Consider the following 17,117-nt stretch of genomic DNA (forward strand, 5'->3'; position numbering starts at 1 on the left):
TTAGCTACCTAAGCACCTAGCAACTTTAGCGATATATAGTACATCTGTTTGTACATGATACTTCAATAGTGTGGGGCTATTTTTTTTCTGCCGTTCAATGAAGAAAAAAAATATACAGCAGCTTCTCTAGTCCTTCTACTTTTTCTACCTAGTTGTTATGCGATTAAGCTTACATTCGTCCCACTCCAAAGCCAATTGATATTTAAACCGTGCATTATATTATCTGTGCATACTGGAAATAAGAGAAAATACCTCGTCGACAATCGCAAACACATAAGCAATGGCTAAGAGTCGGACGAAAAAGCGCACTCATGTCGGCGCCAGCAATCCTAAACACAAGGCCCCTCTAACAGGTCGCTCCGCTATTGAAGATCCCAAGAGTATGGTCATTCGGATCGGTGCCGGTGAGGTTGGTTCCAGCGTCAGTCAATTAGCAAGAGATGTGCGCCAGGTTATGGAGCCTGGCACGGCTACCCGTTTGAAAGAGCGTCGCGCAAACCATTTAAGAGACTATGTAACTATGACTGGTCCGCTCGGCGTCACTCACCTACTCTTATTCTCGAGATCCGAGTCTGGAAATACGAATCTGCGTATAGCGACAACCCCTCGTGGCCCTACCTTACATTTCCGTGTCGAGAAATACTCTCTCTGCAAAGATGTACGCAAGGCGCAAAGACACCCGAGAGGCGGAGGCAAGGAGTATATCACACCCCCATTAGTACGTCTTATATCGCTACTTTTTCTAGCTTTGCCTTTATATACCTTACTAACTTGAGATCCTTATTCAGTTAATCATGAACAACATCTCCACGCCAGGCGCAGATGCCAACTCTAAAGTCCCTAAGCACCTCGAGACGCTTACTACTACCGTATTTCAGTCGCTTTTTCCTCGCATAAACCCACAGACTACACCTTTGAAGTCGATAAAAAGAGTCCTGCTCTTAAATAGGGAACCTGCTACGGACAACGATGATGGGTCTTTTGTGCTTAACTTCCGACATTACGCCATATCTACCAAGCCCGCTGGAGTGTCCAAACAGCTCCGTAGGCTTGATGCCGCCGAGAAGCTCCTTAGCTCCAAGAGTCGGAAAGGTGGCGTCCCGAATTTAGGGAAGCTGGAGGATATCTCCGAATACATGATAGGAGGTGAAAATGGCGAGGGTTACATGACGGACGGCACCAGCGGAAGTGAAATGGACACGGATGCTGAGGTTGAAGTTTTAGAGGATGCGCCGCGCAGAGTGCTTTCTAGCAAGGCCCGTGCAGCCAAGTTAGAGAGTGGAGATAACCCTACAGAAAGCGACGAAAGGGTAGAGCGGAGGCGCGTCACCCTTGTCGAACTCGGGCCTCGTATGAAATTGCGCATGACCAAGGTCGAAGAGGGTCTGTGCTCTGGAAAGACGATGTGGCATGAGCACATCCACAAGTCAAGACAGGAGATACAGGATCTCGAACAGCGATGGGAGAAGCGCAGAGCAGAGAAGGAAGCAAGGAGAAAGCAGCAAAAGGCCAATGTGGAGAAGAAAAAGAAGGAGCGCGAAGCAAACGGCAGCAAGAACAAAAAGGATGGAGCAGATGGGGATGAGGAAGAAGAAGAGGACGACGACGACGTTAAGATGAATGGTTATAACAGTGATCTATTCGACGAGATGATGGAGGAGGATGAGCTAGATAGCGAAGGATTGGCGGGAGACGCCGAAGAAGCACTCAGGGAGCAGATGGATGATGACGAATGGGAAGATGAGAGGGAAGAGATTGCGGACGAAAACTAATCATTCGTACGTCTTTTTCAGGGGTACGAAAATTGACAGTCACGGCGTCTGGCGCATTATACCTAGGTACCTACGCTTAGTACGTAATATCATGTCTAAAGGATGGTTTCTCGGTTTATACCTTGGGTGCGAAAAGTGACGCCGAATACAAGCGATTGTGTATAGAGTCAATGGTCGAAGTGATCTGAATTAGAAGATGGGTGACTTAGGTACCTAGGTCGCAGGTCTCAGTGATAATCTCTATGTAGTAGTAGTACTGTCTCTTGTAGCTATTTTCTCGGAAATTGGTTAGTTTAGGAACTTAGTGGATTAAGATAAGCTACAGTTCACTGAGTAATATGTATACGTCGTGCAATACCGGACATAATAATATAGAATATTGCTATGCTTAACCATAATAGATGAAACAGAGCTATGGCAATTATAAGAATCACTTACAGCCTTCTCCCAAGTTAGAAAAGTCTTTAGGTTAAAAAGGGTAGTTGTGATATATGATATAGTGAAGAGCTTTTAGTAGAGCCGGTCGAGACCGTGGAAAGATAAGGTAAGATTATCTTGTAGGAGTTTACTATACTTTATATGCAGTCTTTAGACATAGCTTTCACTTGATCACTGGAGCACGGGGAATCTCAATTATGAGGCTGGATATCCGGCTTAATAGATATCATGCTATTCGTAAGATTGCTTGCGGCATCCGTCTATCACGACCAAGTTCCATTCGCTAGGCCAAAGTATCCCACGCCTGGCATTTGCAACCACGGTAGACCCTGCCCATCGGCAGTATTCTGCCATCTAGATGAGATGTCAGTGAGATCGTTGCAAGATAATTAACAGGCTTACAACAGATACTTACACTGTGTTACCCCACCAGTCAGGAAATTGTACGTTAGGTCCGTATGTAACGGCGAAGAAGATGACGATGCCACTAATCGCGAGGCCACTATAGATAGGTCAGTAATTGGGGTCTTCATTAAAACATCATAAAAAAAGGAACTTGGACGTAGTAACGTAGTTGCCTCGACGAGGAAACACCGAGTTATGATCCAAGGAGAAAAGGGGGTAAATAGAAAACCACTGATTTCACGCACGTATCCAGTGCCGCTGCAAGCACATAGTTGTATTTTGCCCACCAGGCATAGAATCTCTGATAGATTATCTTGTTGAAGATCAGGTTGACGATATACCAACTACTGTAGTTGATACCTGTCGCCGGCGGAACATTGTACGTGCCGACGAATATGAGCGGCCAGTTGATCTTGCGGACGAACTCGTTTCCGGTCTTCTTCCAGATGTAATAGGTAATTGGTGGTAGGATCAATCCGATCCAGAAGAAGTGCAACAGGCCGCTGTAGATCTTACCAACCGAATATAGACGCGCGGGACCGACCAAACCCCATATCACGGAACTGCTGTAAACGGTACGGCCTTGCGGGCAGCTGAAACCGTTGGGTTGGTCCTCTGAGCAGATACCGGGCACGTTTCCGAGCATCCACTATGTCATAAAGAATCAGCGAGACTTCTAAACGAGACGGGATTTTTATAGAGCGCAGTGATGATTTTAGTCGAAAACTACTTACCAGTGTAACTCCCACCTGCGTCAAAGCCCCAAGCACAGTAGCCAGACCCTGAGCCCAGAACAGGGTGCGCGGCGGAATTTTCAGGTAATGACCCATCTTCATGTCAGCAGCAAAATATAATCCTTGGCCTACCACATCTTGCGATAGAATCTTGAATAGGATGTTTGCGATAGGCTTGCCTTGGAACATATACCCGCCAATAAACTCGGAAAGGACGTTAAGTTGGTTGGCGTTCACGTTCGCCAGCCCCTGAATTATGCCACAGGGAACCATGTAGATGCCGCCAATCACAATCGCAAGTACGATCCCATACACAGGTAGCCCTGTGTGATATACCTCGGTCATGGCGACGCTCATCCCGAATACAATGAGTACTATAGTAGACCACCAGTACCAGGGAGCGTTCTTATAAGCCTTCATAAGCCGGGCGTGAATGTCGAGCTTGAGCGATCCGCGTAATGCATGCATGATCTCTTCCCCGTGGAAACAGTAGACGTGCGACAAGACGCTATGACCTCTTGTTAGAAAGCATGTTGCTAAGTTAGTGACAAAGTAGGATTTGAAGCTTACCTGGTGATTGACGCAAAAGACAGACCATAAACGAATGCGAAGGTCGCCGGCAAATAAGGGGGCGAGTACGCCGCGTACTTCTCTTGGTCGAAAAGATTATTAGTGATGACCTTGGCGGTATCGTAAAGCTCTCCAAAACGGTCGTACACGTCCGCGGTGCAAAGGGGTAGGTAGGCCGTAAACCACGTATTGGTGTAATATATGGCGGGCGTGACGATCCAAAAGAAGACGACAAATCCAACGAAGACATTAGCAGCAGCCCAGTGCGGACTGAGTAACGGATTGGTATTGTATACGACCATGGACCAGTCAAAGGTCAACGGGAACAGTCCCAGGCCCGTTACCATGCCGAAGATCTGGTTTACTGCCAGGTTATTTGGCGCAATCCAGCATATCCACGTGAAGTAACTCAAACCGGTGAATATCAAACCGGGAAACCAGTACCATACGAAGGCGGCAAACCCCACGACCAGAAAGAACTTGATGCGAGTTATCTTCCATCCATCGGCTACCGCGTTGGCGCGAGAATGAATCGAGCTCAGCAGCGCTACGTTTCCGAGGACGCCTGGCCAGATCATGGTGGCGGGCTGGACGATTAGCGACCGACAGAGGCCGGCAATACCGTATCCGCATAGCTGACAGCAGATAACAGCCAGGATGGAGAATCCAGCCGGCATATCGAAGCCATAAAACTTGGAGGCCTGGATCAGGTTCGTGGCGTCGGCGGAACCAAAGCCAAAGGAGACATTGCTCATGATGGTCACCATCGCGTGCTCCTTGATGTTGAAATGGTGATCGGGATTGAATCGACTGATAGGTAGGATTCTGGCGAGCGTAACTCCGAGAGGGAAAGCGAGCAGCTCTGCTACGAGAGATACGATGTGAACACCCGGATAACGTAACGAAAAGAACTGGTTTACGCCCGCTCCTAGGAACACGAAAAGCTACATAGGTACACATTGTTAACGAGGAGATAAAAAAGAGGTTATATTAGGTTAGGTAGATCTAAGCATGGACGGCGAAGGAGGGAGAGGCGATCAAGACCTCTGGTTCATGGCCACTTACAATACCGAGGAACCATGCTCTGAACGTGTTTACGGGCATATTGGGATCATCCGTCTCAGGCACCACGGCCCGAACGGCGGGGAACGGGCTTGTGTCTGCATCCCAATCGCCCTCTTCTTCGGCTTTGGCAAGTATTCTGCCTATATCGACTTCTAGATCTGCTAGATGTCCGTTTGCGACTTCTACATCGTGATCAGGAGGTAACTCATCGCTGGTCGTCTTGTCTTTGACGCCTTTCTCCGGCATGACAAGATCTTCCACGACTGCCATGGCTCAAAATACCTGGCTAGACCCGTGCCGAGACCGAAACAGTATGAACAAGGAAGGCATGGGGATTATTTAACGCGTCCCGTGTCTTTTTATATTTATGTCTTTAATCTTGGAGACTTCTACGTAGTACCTATAGCCTTATCTTCCATTCTATCTTTTCCGCTTGGGCCACGCCTGGTTGGATCGGTACCTTGCTTGAGGGGCTACGCAGTGTAACATGATATCTGTTACTTACACCTAGGTACATTATGGACGCACGGTTGGGTCTGTACCCGTCTAAATCGGGATGGGTTTGATGTTTATCATCGGGAGTGGACTTGGGTGAAATCAACAAGCCCACAACCAACGATCTAACAAGATATAAGAGCCAACCAATCAGGTGTTATAAGTTTATCTACACCCCCCTCCTGCCCTTTTCAGTTTCGAGTTCGTATAATATTAGACAACCACCAAAGATAGGATTACATTACTAGGTACCGTTACCTATCAACCGGATATAAATTAGATGGGTTAGGTATAGATTTTTATTAGTGGGCGTGGTTGTTTCCGAATGTCAATTACGCCTCGTAACTATAATTCATAATATCTAACAAGTTGCTATTCTTGACAGGTATGAGTATTAGAGATTTGCGCAATACCTACTACCTTCATGTAGGATATTTATTGTTGTCATTTGAAATTTGTTGACGGAATGGGCAATAATAGATATCTAGGAAAAGTTAGTACCAACAACACTTGAAGTCTTTCCTGTGAATGAAATGGGGAGACACTACCAAGCTTTCGAGCCTAAACGTTATAATCATCGTGTTAAGCTTAATTGTACCAAACAGAAGTATACCTGCTCTAAGATGTAGTTGTCTCGTTGTCCGGTGATAATAACTGGAGCGTACTACTTGACTCAGTGCTTGATACTATCGAGCTTTATATGAGACAGGTAGGTACTAGACAGGGCGCGCCCAAAGGCTCTTGAATATGAGCCCGACCTAGCGCAGGTCTCTAAGCACCATATTGCTAAGATGCACCCAGGGTGGCGGCTCCATAACCGCTAAGCCTTCGGAAAAGAGCGTGCTGATGGCTGTTTTACTCTTAGAGAATGTACTCGCGCTTTCTTACCTACCTTCCTTGCTGCTAAGTGCTGAGACGAGAAGGCGAGCCAAAAACACGTTGGAGTTAGGGCCGCTTGAAGAGCGCAATAAGGTCATTAGGTGTATAATCATTGCCGAATACTTCACAGGCTTACTGGATGCTAATTTTTTTTTTCCAAAGAATGATCGTGTATCATCAACGCAGTGATATACATTTAACTTGGTACCTAGATTACGATAACTAATGATTACGAGGTAAGGGCTTGCCCTATTGTGTCGGTATACAACATGCCAGCAACACTTGCGGAGGTGAGAGTTGAAATGACACCAGAGATAAGCGCCGAAATGGCAATCCTAGATACGTCTCCAGCACGTTCAGGGGCAAGCTGCGACAAGACACCTATTTGGGTGCCGAGGGAACCGATGTTGCCAAAACCCTAAGCTACTGTTAAAATCATCATCTAAGGACGGCGAGGCTGTGGAATGCAGGACTTGACTTACACAGCAGGCATATGTAGCAATAAGCTTGGCACGCTGGCTCATGTTCCTGTAGCGATCCTTGGACTTAAGGGCATCGAATGCAGCGTATTCGTTGATTATGATCTTTTGTCCAATAAGCTCCCCCACAGGTAAGAGGTCTTGATTGGGAACACCAAGGAGCCAAGCTAAAGGATAAAAGAGGTAGCCGAGAATGAAGTCGAGGGTCAGGGGAGGGTCAGATATGCCCCAATAACCACCCCACCAGGTAAGTAGCCCATCGATCAGGTGGACAAAGGCGATGATGCAAAGGAGCGTAGCTATAATCATGCCGGCAATCTTCAAACCGAGCCAGGCACCGTTCGCAAAGGCGTTCAGGGCATTGGCAGCCTTGTGCTCATCGCTCTCTGGGATAACGACGCGGCCTGATGTCAGAGTCTCTTCAGTCTCTGGGTAGCGCATCTTGGAGACAGCTAGAGATGCCGGAATTGACATGATGCAGGACGAAACAAGCGCCTGAGGGCTCAGACCGAGTCCAATATAGACCACAAGAACGGAACCGGCGATAGTAGCAAAACCACACGTCATAATCTGATGAATCTCGGCCATGGTCATGTGCGGGACGAAAGGGCGTATCAGCATGGCAGATTCACCCTGTCCGATGAAAGGGGTCGCGGCGGCGACTACGGCCTCGGCACCCGAAACGCGAAGAGTCCAAAAGAAGAAGACGGCGAATTTGCCGATAAACCACTGGATAAGGCCGACGTGATACAGGAGAGATACGAGAGCGACGAAGAAGATGATCGGCGGTACGACGCCAGTCAAGAACCACTTCAATTTAGGCACTGATTCATTCGTGAGGAATTCGACACCGTTATCGGCGAAACCCAGCAGGGTTCGGGCTAGGGTGGAAATGAAGTTGAAGATGTCGTAACCAGCTTGGGTCCGCAAGACAAAGACGGCGACAACGAATTGAGTGAGCATTCCACCTTCAGGACTGTCAGTGGATCGCCAAATGATATGGAAAATTCGAAGGCCGCTTACCGATGACGGTGTGCCAAGGAATCTTCCTCCAGTCCTTCGAAGTGACAGTCAAGACGGCGATCATCACAACGAGGCCGAACAGGGACTGCGCGCGACGAGCGCGCGTGTTGTCACCAGTCTCTTCCGGTACCATGGAACCGACCAAGAAAACTGCAACGGTGACGAGAGCTGCAAGTGGACGATGGAGCTTCTTCGGGATCATCTCGTAGCATCTGAAGGCGGTATGACGCCAGACGAGTTTGACTGGTCTCATGACATACTTAACCGGGATCCAGAGGAATATGATGCGAAGCGTGATCGCCAGGTACAGCAAGAACGGGATCAGCCAGTTCTTCTCGTTCCGGAAACGAACGAGTCCGTAGATCCACCATCTGAAACAAAGCTATTGTCAGCTCCGCGACTTTGCGATGCGCGACTGCGACGGTTCACCAGGGGCCGCAGCAGACTTACGCCGTGAAGACGAGCCAGATAAAGAGGTGGACGTAGGCGCGAAGCCGTCCGTACCAATAACGGATGAAGCTCTTTTGCCCTAGATTCTCCTCGCCAGCTATTTGGCCTATATTCGCGCTGTCCTCATCGGTGACCGGCTTCTCGCCGGCAGCGTAGCTCCGAGGCTTCTCTAAACCCTTTTCCGTGTCGTCGGCGGAAACTGTCACGACCTGTGAATGATCGTGGCGATCCTCGTTCAAAAAGTTGAGAGTAGGATCAGAGTTAGGGTTAAGGCCTTCTTGGACCGCCGAGTTGTGGCCGGCATGGCCTTTGGCCTCGGGAGAACTCATCGGATTCGAAGTTTAGCAGCTGTAGAAACCTCTTTTTTGTTCTCAGTAAAAATTTTTTTTATCTCTTCTCTTTTCCTCCACTTCCTCCCTGGTAAGTTTAACTCGACTCGGGGAAATCCAATCCTCGTCCCAGACCGACAAGTGTGGGGAGGGGGTTGACCACGTTACGTTCCCGAAGAACCTAACGCACGAGTAAGTCAAAGAAAGAAGGGAAAGGGGAAAGGAAAAGATTGGGAAGAAAGGTTATATTATTAGTGAGATGCGGGCCGGGGGGCAGGATTAGCATCAAGGGCATCATCAAATGATCGATCTACATTTTCTCCAGATGGGACGGACAGAAGAATTTTAATATTTTTTTTTCCAAGGTCAGCCTCGGTGGACAAAGTAGGAACGTTGTACATTGGTGGCGACCGCGTGGCCTGCACTAGATGAACCCGGTTTACGCTAAGAGTTATAGAGGCTTTCTAGAAGGGGAAGGCAACCCTATCTAAGAGACACAATTGGATGTACTATTTTCTCTTTTTTTTTCTCTTACCCCTGTGATGGTCCGGCCGCTAAGTTTGGTACGAAGCAAGACCGTTTTTACTTACCTATCGTAGTATGGTAACTAGATACTACCCCTACGAAAAACAGTACTATGTAGAACGTGGAATCATGGTTTGATGATCTTGTAGTTAAGTGGCTAGGTTGAACATCAACCAAGATACCAAATGGAAAGATCCCGACGCCACAACCGTAACTGATAAGGATCCGTTCTTGTTAAGCCTAGCCAGTCTGCCAGTCTAGATTTTTAGTCGTAAGGGTCCTAGACTCACATTGCATTATGCCGGTGTAGGTACCTACAGTTACACTTGGTATAATCCTAACCGCTTGGACCTTTATAGGTAGCTTTAGGTAAGTACCTACCTACCTAGCTTACGCTATCATAGCAATACTGCTAGGTATTGTAATATCTTCCGTAAGCATATGTATTATAATAATAAGATCGTACATAGTAAACATTCGAGCCAAGGTACGATAATCCATGAGTTAATTAATAAGAGAAATAGTAGTTTTAACTAAGACGATACTTGACATAAGTAGCACTATCTAAGGTAGGTATCATTCCCAGAGGAACGGCGCGCCGATAATCTTTTTGTTCCCATTCCAACCCCGCCAATTATCAAAGCTCCCACCCCTGATTGGTTGCAAATTCATGATAACGAGAATTGTGCCGTAACCTTCTCTTTACTACCCGCAAAATAAGCCGGGGATAACCTGGGATAGTCTCCTCACCCACTGATAGGTTCATCCGACAATGGGGCACAGCACCCTGCCGCGCTTCGCACAAACGACATAAAATCCACCAAAGAGATAGACGAACACGACGTTACCTCGCCTGTCCGTCCTGTTCAAGTATACGGTCCGTAAGGGATAACCTTGCATAACGCACTACGCAGGTATTAGTTTAGGTACCTTAGGTATGTATGTCATATGAAAGCTCTGGGAAGTGAAGAGATACATAGTATAATTGACGCGAAAAATCAGCGACGATCACGAGGAGCACGGGTATAATAATATGTGTGGGACCCGGGAACTAAATACAGGTAGCTTGACTGAGGTACTGATGAACGAACTGTTTTTTCAGTGAAATAAGGCGAGCGAAGTATTATTTGAACATTTTATTATAGACCGAATATAGAGCTGTAAAGCTTTTCAAAATTTAATATCCGGTAACGAAAGCTGGTATCATCTACGAATAACTGTTGGGTATAACCCTTAACAAATAAAATCAAGAGGAAGCGGGTAGATATCATGAGTGCTTGCAGGATACGGCGCGAAGCCTGTAAATATCAAGGATTAGTACCCTATTAAGGATGCGGTAACACCGACTGCGATCTCCCCGAAATGAACATTAGGCATACATGGCTCTTGTATTGTATCGTTTCTCCGCACAAGCTCCAGCTCCTACTACCATTACAACCATTATAACCATCCAATTGGGTCGATTCCCTTGAAGGTACTCATGAGCACCTGAGACATATGGAAGCATACACGTATAAGAGGTATATAAATGGCAAAGTTTTTCTTCTTCTTCTTCTTCTTCTTTTCTTCTGATAATCTTTATTGGCTGTTGGAAGTATGTACCTGTTATTACATATAAGGGCATCTCCCGTTGTGAAACAATAGCACTTCGACAATTTGAGTGGTCGGTCTCAGAGATAAGGGAAAGTAGGTCACCGCTGAAAAGCTGACCATCTCGGCCATCCCAGCTGAAATCAGCCTCCACGCATCATCCTAATAAGGCGGGGGATACGCCACGCCTCACAGAGATAAGACACTGACGGACCCGTGCGGAGGAAGCCTCCAACTCGAAATCTCATTGCCCTTATCTCAAGTTTCATAACCATGTTTACTTACCTTAGGTACCTTAGGTATTTATAACAATCCTTACATCTATATTAAGCAAGGACCTTAGAGATATACACACGTACGAAGTATATCTTGAAATAGCTTCGTTCCAAGGCCGTGAAAATATCCAAGCTGGGACCATGTTTTCTTATCACCTTCCCAAAGAGAGAAGATGGCACGTGCATTACATGGATCGCACCGCAGATCGTTGCATCCATTGATCTTGCACCCCCTCATAGCAAAATAGGTCAAGCTACCTAGTCGTGTTCGAGGCCTCGGCAATTGGGATAGGATAACAAGGTGATAACAGGATTCGAGACACAGATTCCTTGTGATCCATCGATTGGGCTGGATCGTATCTCTCTAAATTACGTAGAATCTATTCGATTCTCTACAGGTCGCGAATGCGAATATATAAATAAACTGCGAGATCTTGATCTTCATTTGGAATTCCTTACAAGCCGTTCTATAGTATAGCGGTCGGTATTTCTGCTATAAGTGCTGTGAAAATATTGATTGGCTTTCTTAGAAGCTTAGGTATGTACTTGTGGCATTCTGGCTACATAGGTAGTTCTTGAAGGAGTTCAGAAACAGACCTAGCAAGCCAGCCTGGTAAACATAACCTACCTCCTAAGGTAGATAATAATCAGTGAAAGTAAACGGACCGACTCTAATATCTATCCGTACATCACATACTATTTTCACGACGTGCTGTTTACCTAATTACCTCTAATGTCCACTTCAGGGCATGTGGCTCGGCGACAATCATCAGGCCGGCCCGCCTCATAGTCTTATCGTCGTCTTAGACTTCAACTTTTATGAGTAAAAGAGCTACCCGACGAGTGGTCTTACAGATAGACAACTCGTATCATATTCCGGTCGTCGAAAGAATCAAAAAAGTATCGCATTTTTATCCTTATTACGTGACCTTCCTCAGCTTCAATGTCCACCTCTATATCACCACTCCAGATTTGAAAGTATTCCTCGGCAACGAGTTCAAATCTCAATAACCAACTTTATATGGCAATATGGCCGCTAACAGCCAGCATACTCAATGCCATTTTCATATCGTTTACTTGGCTAAAGCTAGTGAGAACGTTGGGGCCCACGGCCGCGTTTGGAGTCCATACTTGCTTGATAGGCCTTAGATAATAGGCCCGTGACCAAGATGGAACAAAATGGGTCTCGACGTGATGTCCTTGTTTCCGGTCCTCCATAAAAGCTGTGGAATAGGCCGTCAGACTAAAGTTCTGCTAAATATATTCCGAATCGCACACGTGCTATGCTCTCGTAACGTCAGCAGAGGGCAGTGAATCCGACCAACTTGTCTTCTATCAAGCTTGAATATTGACTGGAACCAATCCGACCAGATATCTAAGAATTCCGACTTTGACCTACTGACCTCCCATCAGATTTTAGGTAGAAGTGACGAGGAGTATCCATGACATCTAACATGGTCCTTCTCGCATATTTAAAGCCAGACCCTTCTTCAGATAAGGTGGTTTTCGCAAATAGTTGACAGTATCGGACCACAACGAACTAGAGGATAGTATGGCGGGTCATCTTATACAGTTCGCATTGGCGAGACAAGACGGAGAGGCCATCATAGTTTAGGCGAGTAAGTCCGAGGACTCTTGTAGTTTATGATATTGTATCCCATGGCACGTCTGACAGAGCCTGTCGTTCTGATCAAGATTTGGCCTTGTCCAAGGATTGTGTTTTGTCGAGGGATTGGAGTATTTTGGCAACCGGTAAATGTCGCATTCGGTGTTCGAAAGCCTCTGAGGTCAATGCTGTGAGTGTCCAGTTACCACCTGAGCCGGCTTCATGGGGCATGACTATACCAGTACTGAACTGTATAGCCAATTAAGGGGTAGTTTTCTTTAGTTTTCATGGGTAAATATCCTCATCTCCTGTTCACGTCGCGGAGCATGAGGTAGGAAACCAATTTCGTTGTTCCGCAAGGAACCCTAACTATAGAGGTAGCTTTGAGGTTAAAGCTATATATAAAATATCTCCTTTGTTCCCAAGGAGTCTCAAGTGAGACTTCTGACATCCCCATATGAGTCTTCACCAATGGCAATCAATGATCAATAAATCCCGGGCGCTTGCTAAACCGCTTATTCGGGAAGAAGTATGGCTCTTCCACCCAGTCGATAGGTCTTGAAGGCATCTTGATGCCCGAAAGAATCTGTCTGTATGTCTCCGCAAGGGTTCCGGGGAGCGATGCAAGAGCGCTTTCAAGTTTTCCCCCAGTGTCACACTCCTTGATTTCCATCAACAGGTCGATAGCCCATTAGAATCCACCCATATATTTTCAATTCAAAGTCTGCTAACTGTCAAGGGAGTCTTACGAGCGATCTGATTGATGCTATATGACTGATAATACCGTCCTCCTGGACATCGTTCCACCGGCCTCAGTCAAGCTTCCTGTTATGTGCGTCTATATCGCGGCTGATGGAATCTTTAGGAACAGATAGCTTGTCAATTTTAAGTCTCGTCGAAGTCGCCTCCGTTTCTCGAGACTGAGTTGTATATGAACACCAGTTATCCCCTAGCGGCATACTTCCTGAATGAAACCAAAGGTCTCACCATGGTCTACACATTCGTCTAAGGCGTCAATGACCATATATACATCCGTAAAAAATAAATTGGACAGACTCCTAAGTATAGAAAACAATTGGTCGAAGATTTCGGATTCACCGTTTCCAATTACTTTCTCATAGAGCTGTTTCGTATGTGTTCTCGTCTCATCAGTGTATATAGCAAGTTGATACACAAGAGCTCGAATTAGGGTCAATGATCGCGAAGACGAACTTCCGCGAGAGTATATTACACAAGTCATAGCCAGCCAGATGAGGCGTCTGTTCCTAGAGAATTTTGCTAACGGCGAAGTAACGATACGATATGGAAATGAATGTGAGGATAAGCCGGTAGCTGGAGAAGTTGGGAGCGGGTTATGAGAATGATAAAGCATGTGGAAAAGCTACAGTACATCACGGCAGCCACCATGGGCAAAGCTCTATCTTCTCATCTTCAAGATAGTCTGATCGTATGGTTAGACAGATAGGTACTTGAGGGAGCTTAGAGGATTATTACCACTTTAGAAATGGGTTAGGTTAGATTAGATTCTAGGCAGGCTAGGTAGGTAGGTAGGTTAGGTTAGGTAGTTAGGTATATAGTACTTTTGTTTCTTCTTCGTGCGAATCTGAGTGATTAGCTACTAGTGTTATCTTTTATTGCATGCCTACTGTTAAGCTGTTCTTGCAGCGGGCGTGTCGAGTAAACAGAGTCGGGCCGGCTAGCTGTCGTTCTCATTTACCAAATAACCGAGTCGTTATAGTTGAAATATACCGTTCTTAAATGCCCCATGTGTCTATTGGTTAAAGTGAAGGGTATATTGAAAGTCCGTAGGCTCTTCTTTTTTGAAGCAACAGCCTCGACCTTAGGTTATGGTGTGATTCTTCAAACGGGAAATGCGCGCGACGCCGCCGCAGTGACCAACAACGAAACAAGTGAAACATTATAACCCAACACTTTATTTGAAGCAATAACGTGAGACTGCCCTCTGCACCGTCAGAGTCTCAGACTCTCTTAGTGGCACGAAAGCTCGAACTCCTTCATTTGCGTAGAAGTCTAAGGTTGCACAAAAATTGCACATAGACCAACTTCCTAATTCAGAGATAGTCTGGCGCAGTATTAGCCCTCAAGTGTTCGTCAAATTATAGACAACTGGATCACTTTGCCTTGTTTAATTCCATAATTTCCATCATTTAGCCCCCGTCCCGAATCTGTATCTGATCCCACCATGCCGAGATGCGCTTACGTAGTGGCCTAACAGCGTACTCCTTCCAAGAACCCTAGTTCCAAAACCCTAGAACTTAGTTGTCAGTTCTTTTCTGATGATGAATGGCAAGTTTTAAGTATTTTCGGTTGATGATGTTGTATTTACCTATGTCACTTCCCCAAGTTTAGGTGCTCGTACCCCATTTGTTTACTTACCCTAGGTACACAGGCAATTGGTCAATATACCTCCTGTGGCTTTCATGTATTCTTTCTATATACGGGCCAAAGAAGATAGTTACTCGATATGAAAATACTTCTTCTTGTTCTGACAATCGCCTCGTTCGCTTTTGCACAGTTCTTGAACCCCCATCCTGTCCAAGCAACGTGGAAGATCGGCGAGATTCAAAACATTAACTTCAAGACAGCATACACGACTTTCTCCATCGCTCTCTGGCAGCAAGGTCCCGATGGAAGCTCAGCAACTCTGGGGCCGATAGTCTTTCGTAAGTGATTCTCACGGCATCAATGCCGCTGTCTGAGTCTAAGTCTGAGTCTTCATTCTGAATTTGGGTACTAACTAAGCATCATTAGAGACGGTTAACAATGCCGCGACCCAATTTACCTGGCTTGTCCAGGCCTACGATTTTGACCTAGCGGTATCAAATGTATTCTTTTTCTGGATGTTCGATGGAGATCCTTCTTTACAAGGAAACCAACAAATTCCTCAGATGTCTTCTGCATTTTTCACTATATCGAACGAAACCATGGATAGCACTACGACGGAGACATCTCCCTCGAGCACTTTGCCCTTTCAAGTAACCACTGAAGGAACCACTCCAGGAACCACCCAGGGAACCGCTCAAGCAACTACTCAAGCAGCAACTACTCAATTGGCCATTCCGACACCGCCATCTTCAACTATAGATCAGCCTGGAGAAGCTACCCAGAATGAGACCGCCGAGAAAGAGCCCGACGACGACCTAAGCGCCGGTGCAAAGACTGGAATAGGTGTTTCCGCCGGAGTAGTAGGTTTGTTGATAATCGTGTGTACCGGGTTATACATCGCAAAATTGAAGAAACAGGTGGCCACGCAATCGAACCCCTCAAGGGAAATGTGGTCAGGTCCTCCGCCGGTGGAAATCGATAGTTATACGCAGAGGCCAAAACATGCCGAGTTGCCCTGAGAAGACATATCGACGACAAGTTGGTTTATAAAGGAGCACTGGCGTTATGCGTTTTATGAGATACCTATTTCTGAAGCAAGTTGATCTGAGTTTTGACTTGGGATGGAATACTTGATTAATTTCTTGTACAAAATAGGGACTCTACAGTTATTGGTGTTTCCTGTTCCTCCAGGTTAGGTACCACATTTAGATGATTCCCTTGGACCCGAGTCTATATAGGAGGTAGTTAGTAGTAGTGCAGGACGCTATTGATGCTGGAATATTTCAAAGGAAATATTATTGAGTACACAAGCGCCGTAAGCGCATTCTATTATTTTCTGGTGTAACTAGTCAAAAGGTGTAACGTCAGATCTGTTTGGTTGAAACATGAAGCAAAGTGTTGGTTGACTTGGCGGCGCGCAAGGTAATAAACTCGGAACCTGGGAACCTGGGTAGGATTCCATGTTGCAATAATCGTGCTTATAACTTCAGAGGGTACATACAATACCTGTTATATAGTCCACCTGCTGTAAATGGTAAATAATGAAGCAACAATATTCAATTTGCAGATGAACTGCGCCAAAAAGAATGCAGTTGGCAATTCTCGCGAAAGTGGAGGAAAAATATGTAAAGGGTCCCGCATTCTGAGACATAAATGGTGAAAAAGCGAAAGAAAAAAAAATCAGTAACTCCCCGGGAAAGGCTCGAACTTTCAACCTCCTGATAACAGTTTTAGTAACAGTCAGACGCGCTAGCCAATTGCGCCACCGAGGAATTGTTGAAAAACAGGCCGGTTTTAATTAGCTAAGTCGTAAAGTTCTAGCACTCCCATCATTTACCCGGACGACTGGAAGGTTATTCCACTAACGTCAAACCCTTTTTCCCCACATCAATACCTAATCTTTCCATGCTCTCCTTGACCAACCCAGAAGAGTTATTCACTAGGCCTCGCATATTCAAAGAGACTACCTAAGGTGCCTAGTATATACTGAGTTATTAAAGACGTCATACTACTTGACGATTAACGGGGGGGGGGGGGGGGGGGGGGTGGTTTTTTTGTAAAAAAAAAAAAAAAAAAAAAAACCCAAAAAAACAGCCAACTTGTATTTGTAAAATAAAAAACTAAATTAGTTATTTG

General features: G+C 46.0%; 4 protein-coding genes and 1 non-coding gene across 5 annotated transcripts; 2 read left to right on the forward strand and 3 right to left on the reverse strand.

Annotated features, from left to right (window-relative positions):
* The first annotated feature begins 129 nt into the window (after window positions 1-129).
* On the forward strand, window positions 130-2,135 carry F4812DRAFT_405674 (Brix-domain-containing protein). The gene is made up of 2 exons (XM_047932286.1): window positions 130-718; window positions 789-2,135. Exons 1-2 carry the CDS (start codon window positions 281-283, stop codon window positions 1,770-1,772), a joined length of 1,422 nt encoding a protein of 473 aa, XP_047790013.1. The 5' UTR covers window positions 130-280; the 3' UTR covers window positions 1,773-2,135.
* Window positions 2,136-2,240: 105 nt separating this feature from the next.
* Window positions 2,241-5,403, reverse strand: F4812DRAFT_430531 (small oligopeptide transporter, OPT family). The gene is made up of 6 exons (XM_047934362.1): window positions 4,985-5,403; window positions 3,920-4,863; window positions 3,350-3,857; window positions 2,861-3,264; window positions 2,626-2,712; window positions 2,241-2,564 (listed from the first exon to the last, which is right to left on the reverse strand). The coding sequence occupies exons 1-6, from the start codon at window positions 5,252-5,254 to the stop codon at window positions 2,474-2,476; spliced, it is 2,304 nt and encodes a 767-aa protein (XP_047790014.1). The 5' UTR covers window positions 5,255-5,403; the 3' UTR covers window positions 2,241-2,473.
* A 1,013-nt stretch (window positions 5,404-6,416) lies between these two features.
* Window positions 6,417-9,317, reverse strand: F4812DRAFT_430534 (H+/nucleoside cotransporter). Its single transcript, XM_047934363.1, has 4 exons — window positions 8,311-9,317; window positions 7,861-8,231; window positions 6,841-7,805; window positions 6,417-6,776 (listed from the first exon to the last, which is right to left on the reverse strand). Exons 1-4 carry the CDS (start codon window positions 8,637-8,639, stop codon window positions 6,588-6,590), a joined length of 1,854 nt encoding a protein of 617 aa, XP_047790015.1. The 5' UTR covers window positions 8,640-9,317; the 3' UTR covers window positions 6,417-6,587.
* Window positions 9,318-14,954: 5,637 nt separating this feature from the next.
* Window positions 14,955-16,245, forward strand: F4812DRAFT_405803 (uncharacterized protein). Its single transcript, XM_047932287.1, has 2 exons — window positions 14,955-15,319; window positions 15,408-16,245. Exons 1-2 carry the CDS (start codon window positions 15,121-15,123, stop codon window positions 15,998-16,000), a joined length of 792 nt encoding a protein of 263 aa, XP_047790016.1. The 5' UTR covers window positions 14,955-15,120; the 3' UTR covers window positions 16,001-16,245.
* A 423-nt stretch (window positions 16,246-16,668) lies between these two features.
* Window positions 16,669-16,753, reverse strand: F4812DRAFT_t93. Its single transcript has one exon. It is a non-coding gene; the product is annotated as a tRNA-Asn (tRNA).
* Between the last annotated feature and the right edge of the window lie 364 nt (window positions 16,754-17,117).

This window comes from Daldinia caldariorum, assembly GCF_022478825.1.
Source record: "Daldinia caldariorum strain CBS 122874 unplaced genomic scaffold F4812scaffold_9, whole genome shotgun sequence".
NCBI lineage: Eukaryota > Fungi > Ascomycota > Sordariomycetes > Xylariales > Hypoxylaceae > Daldinia > Daldinia caldariorum.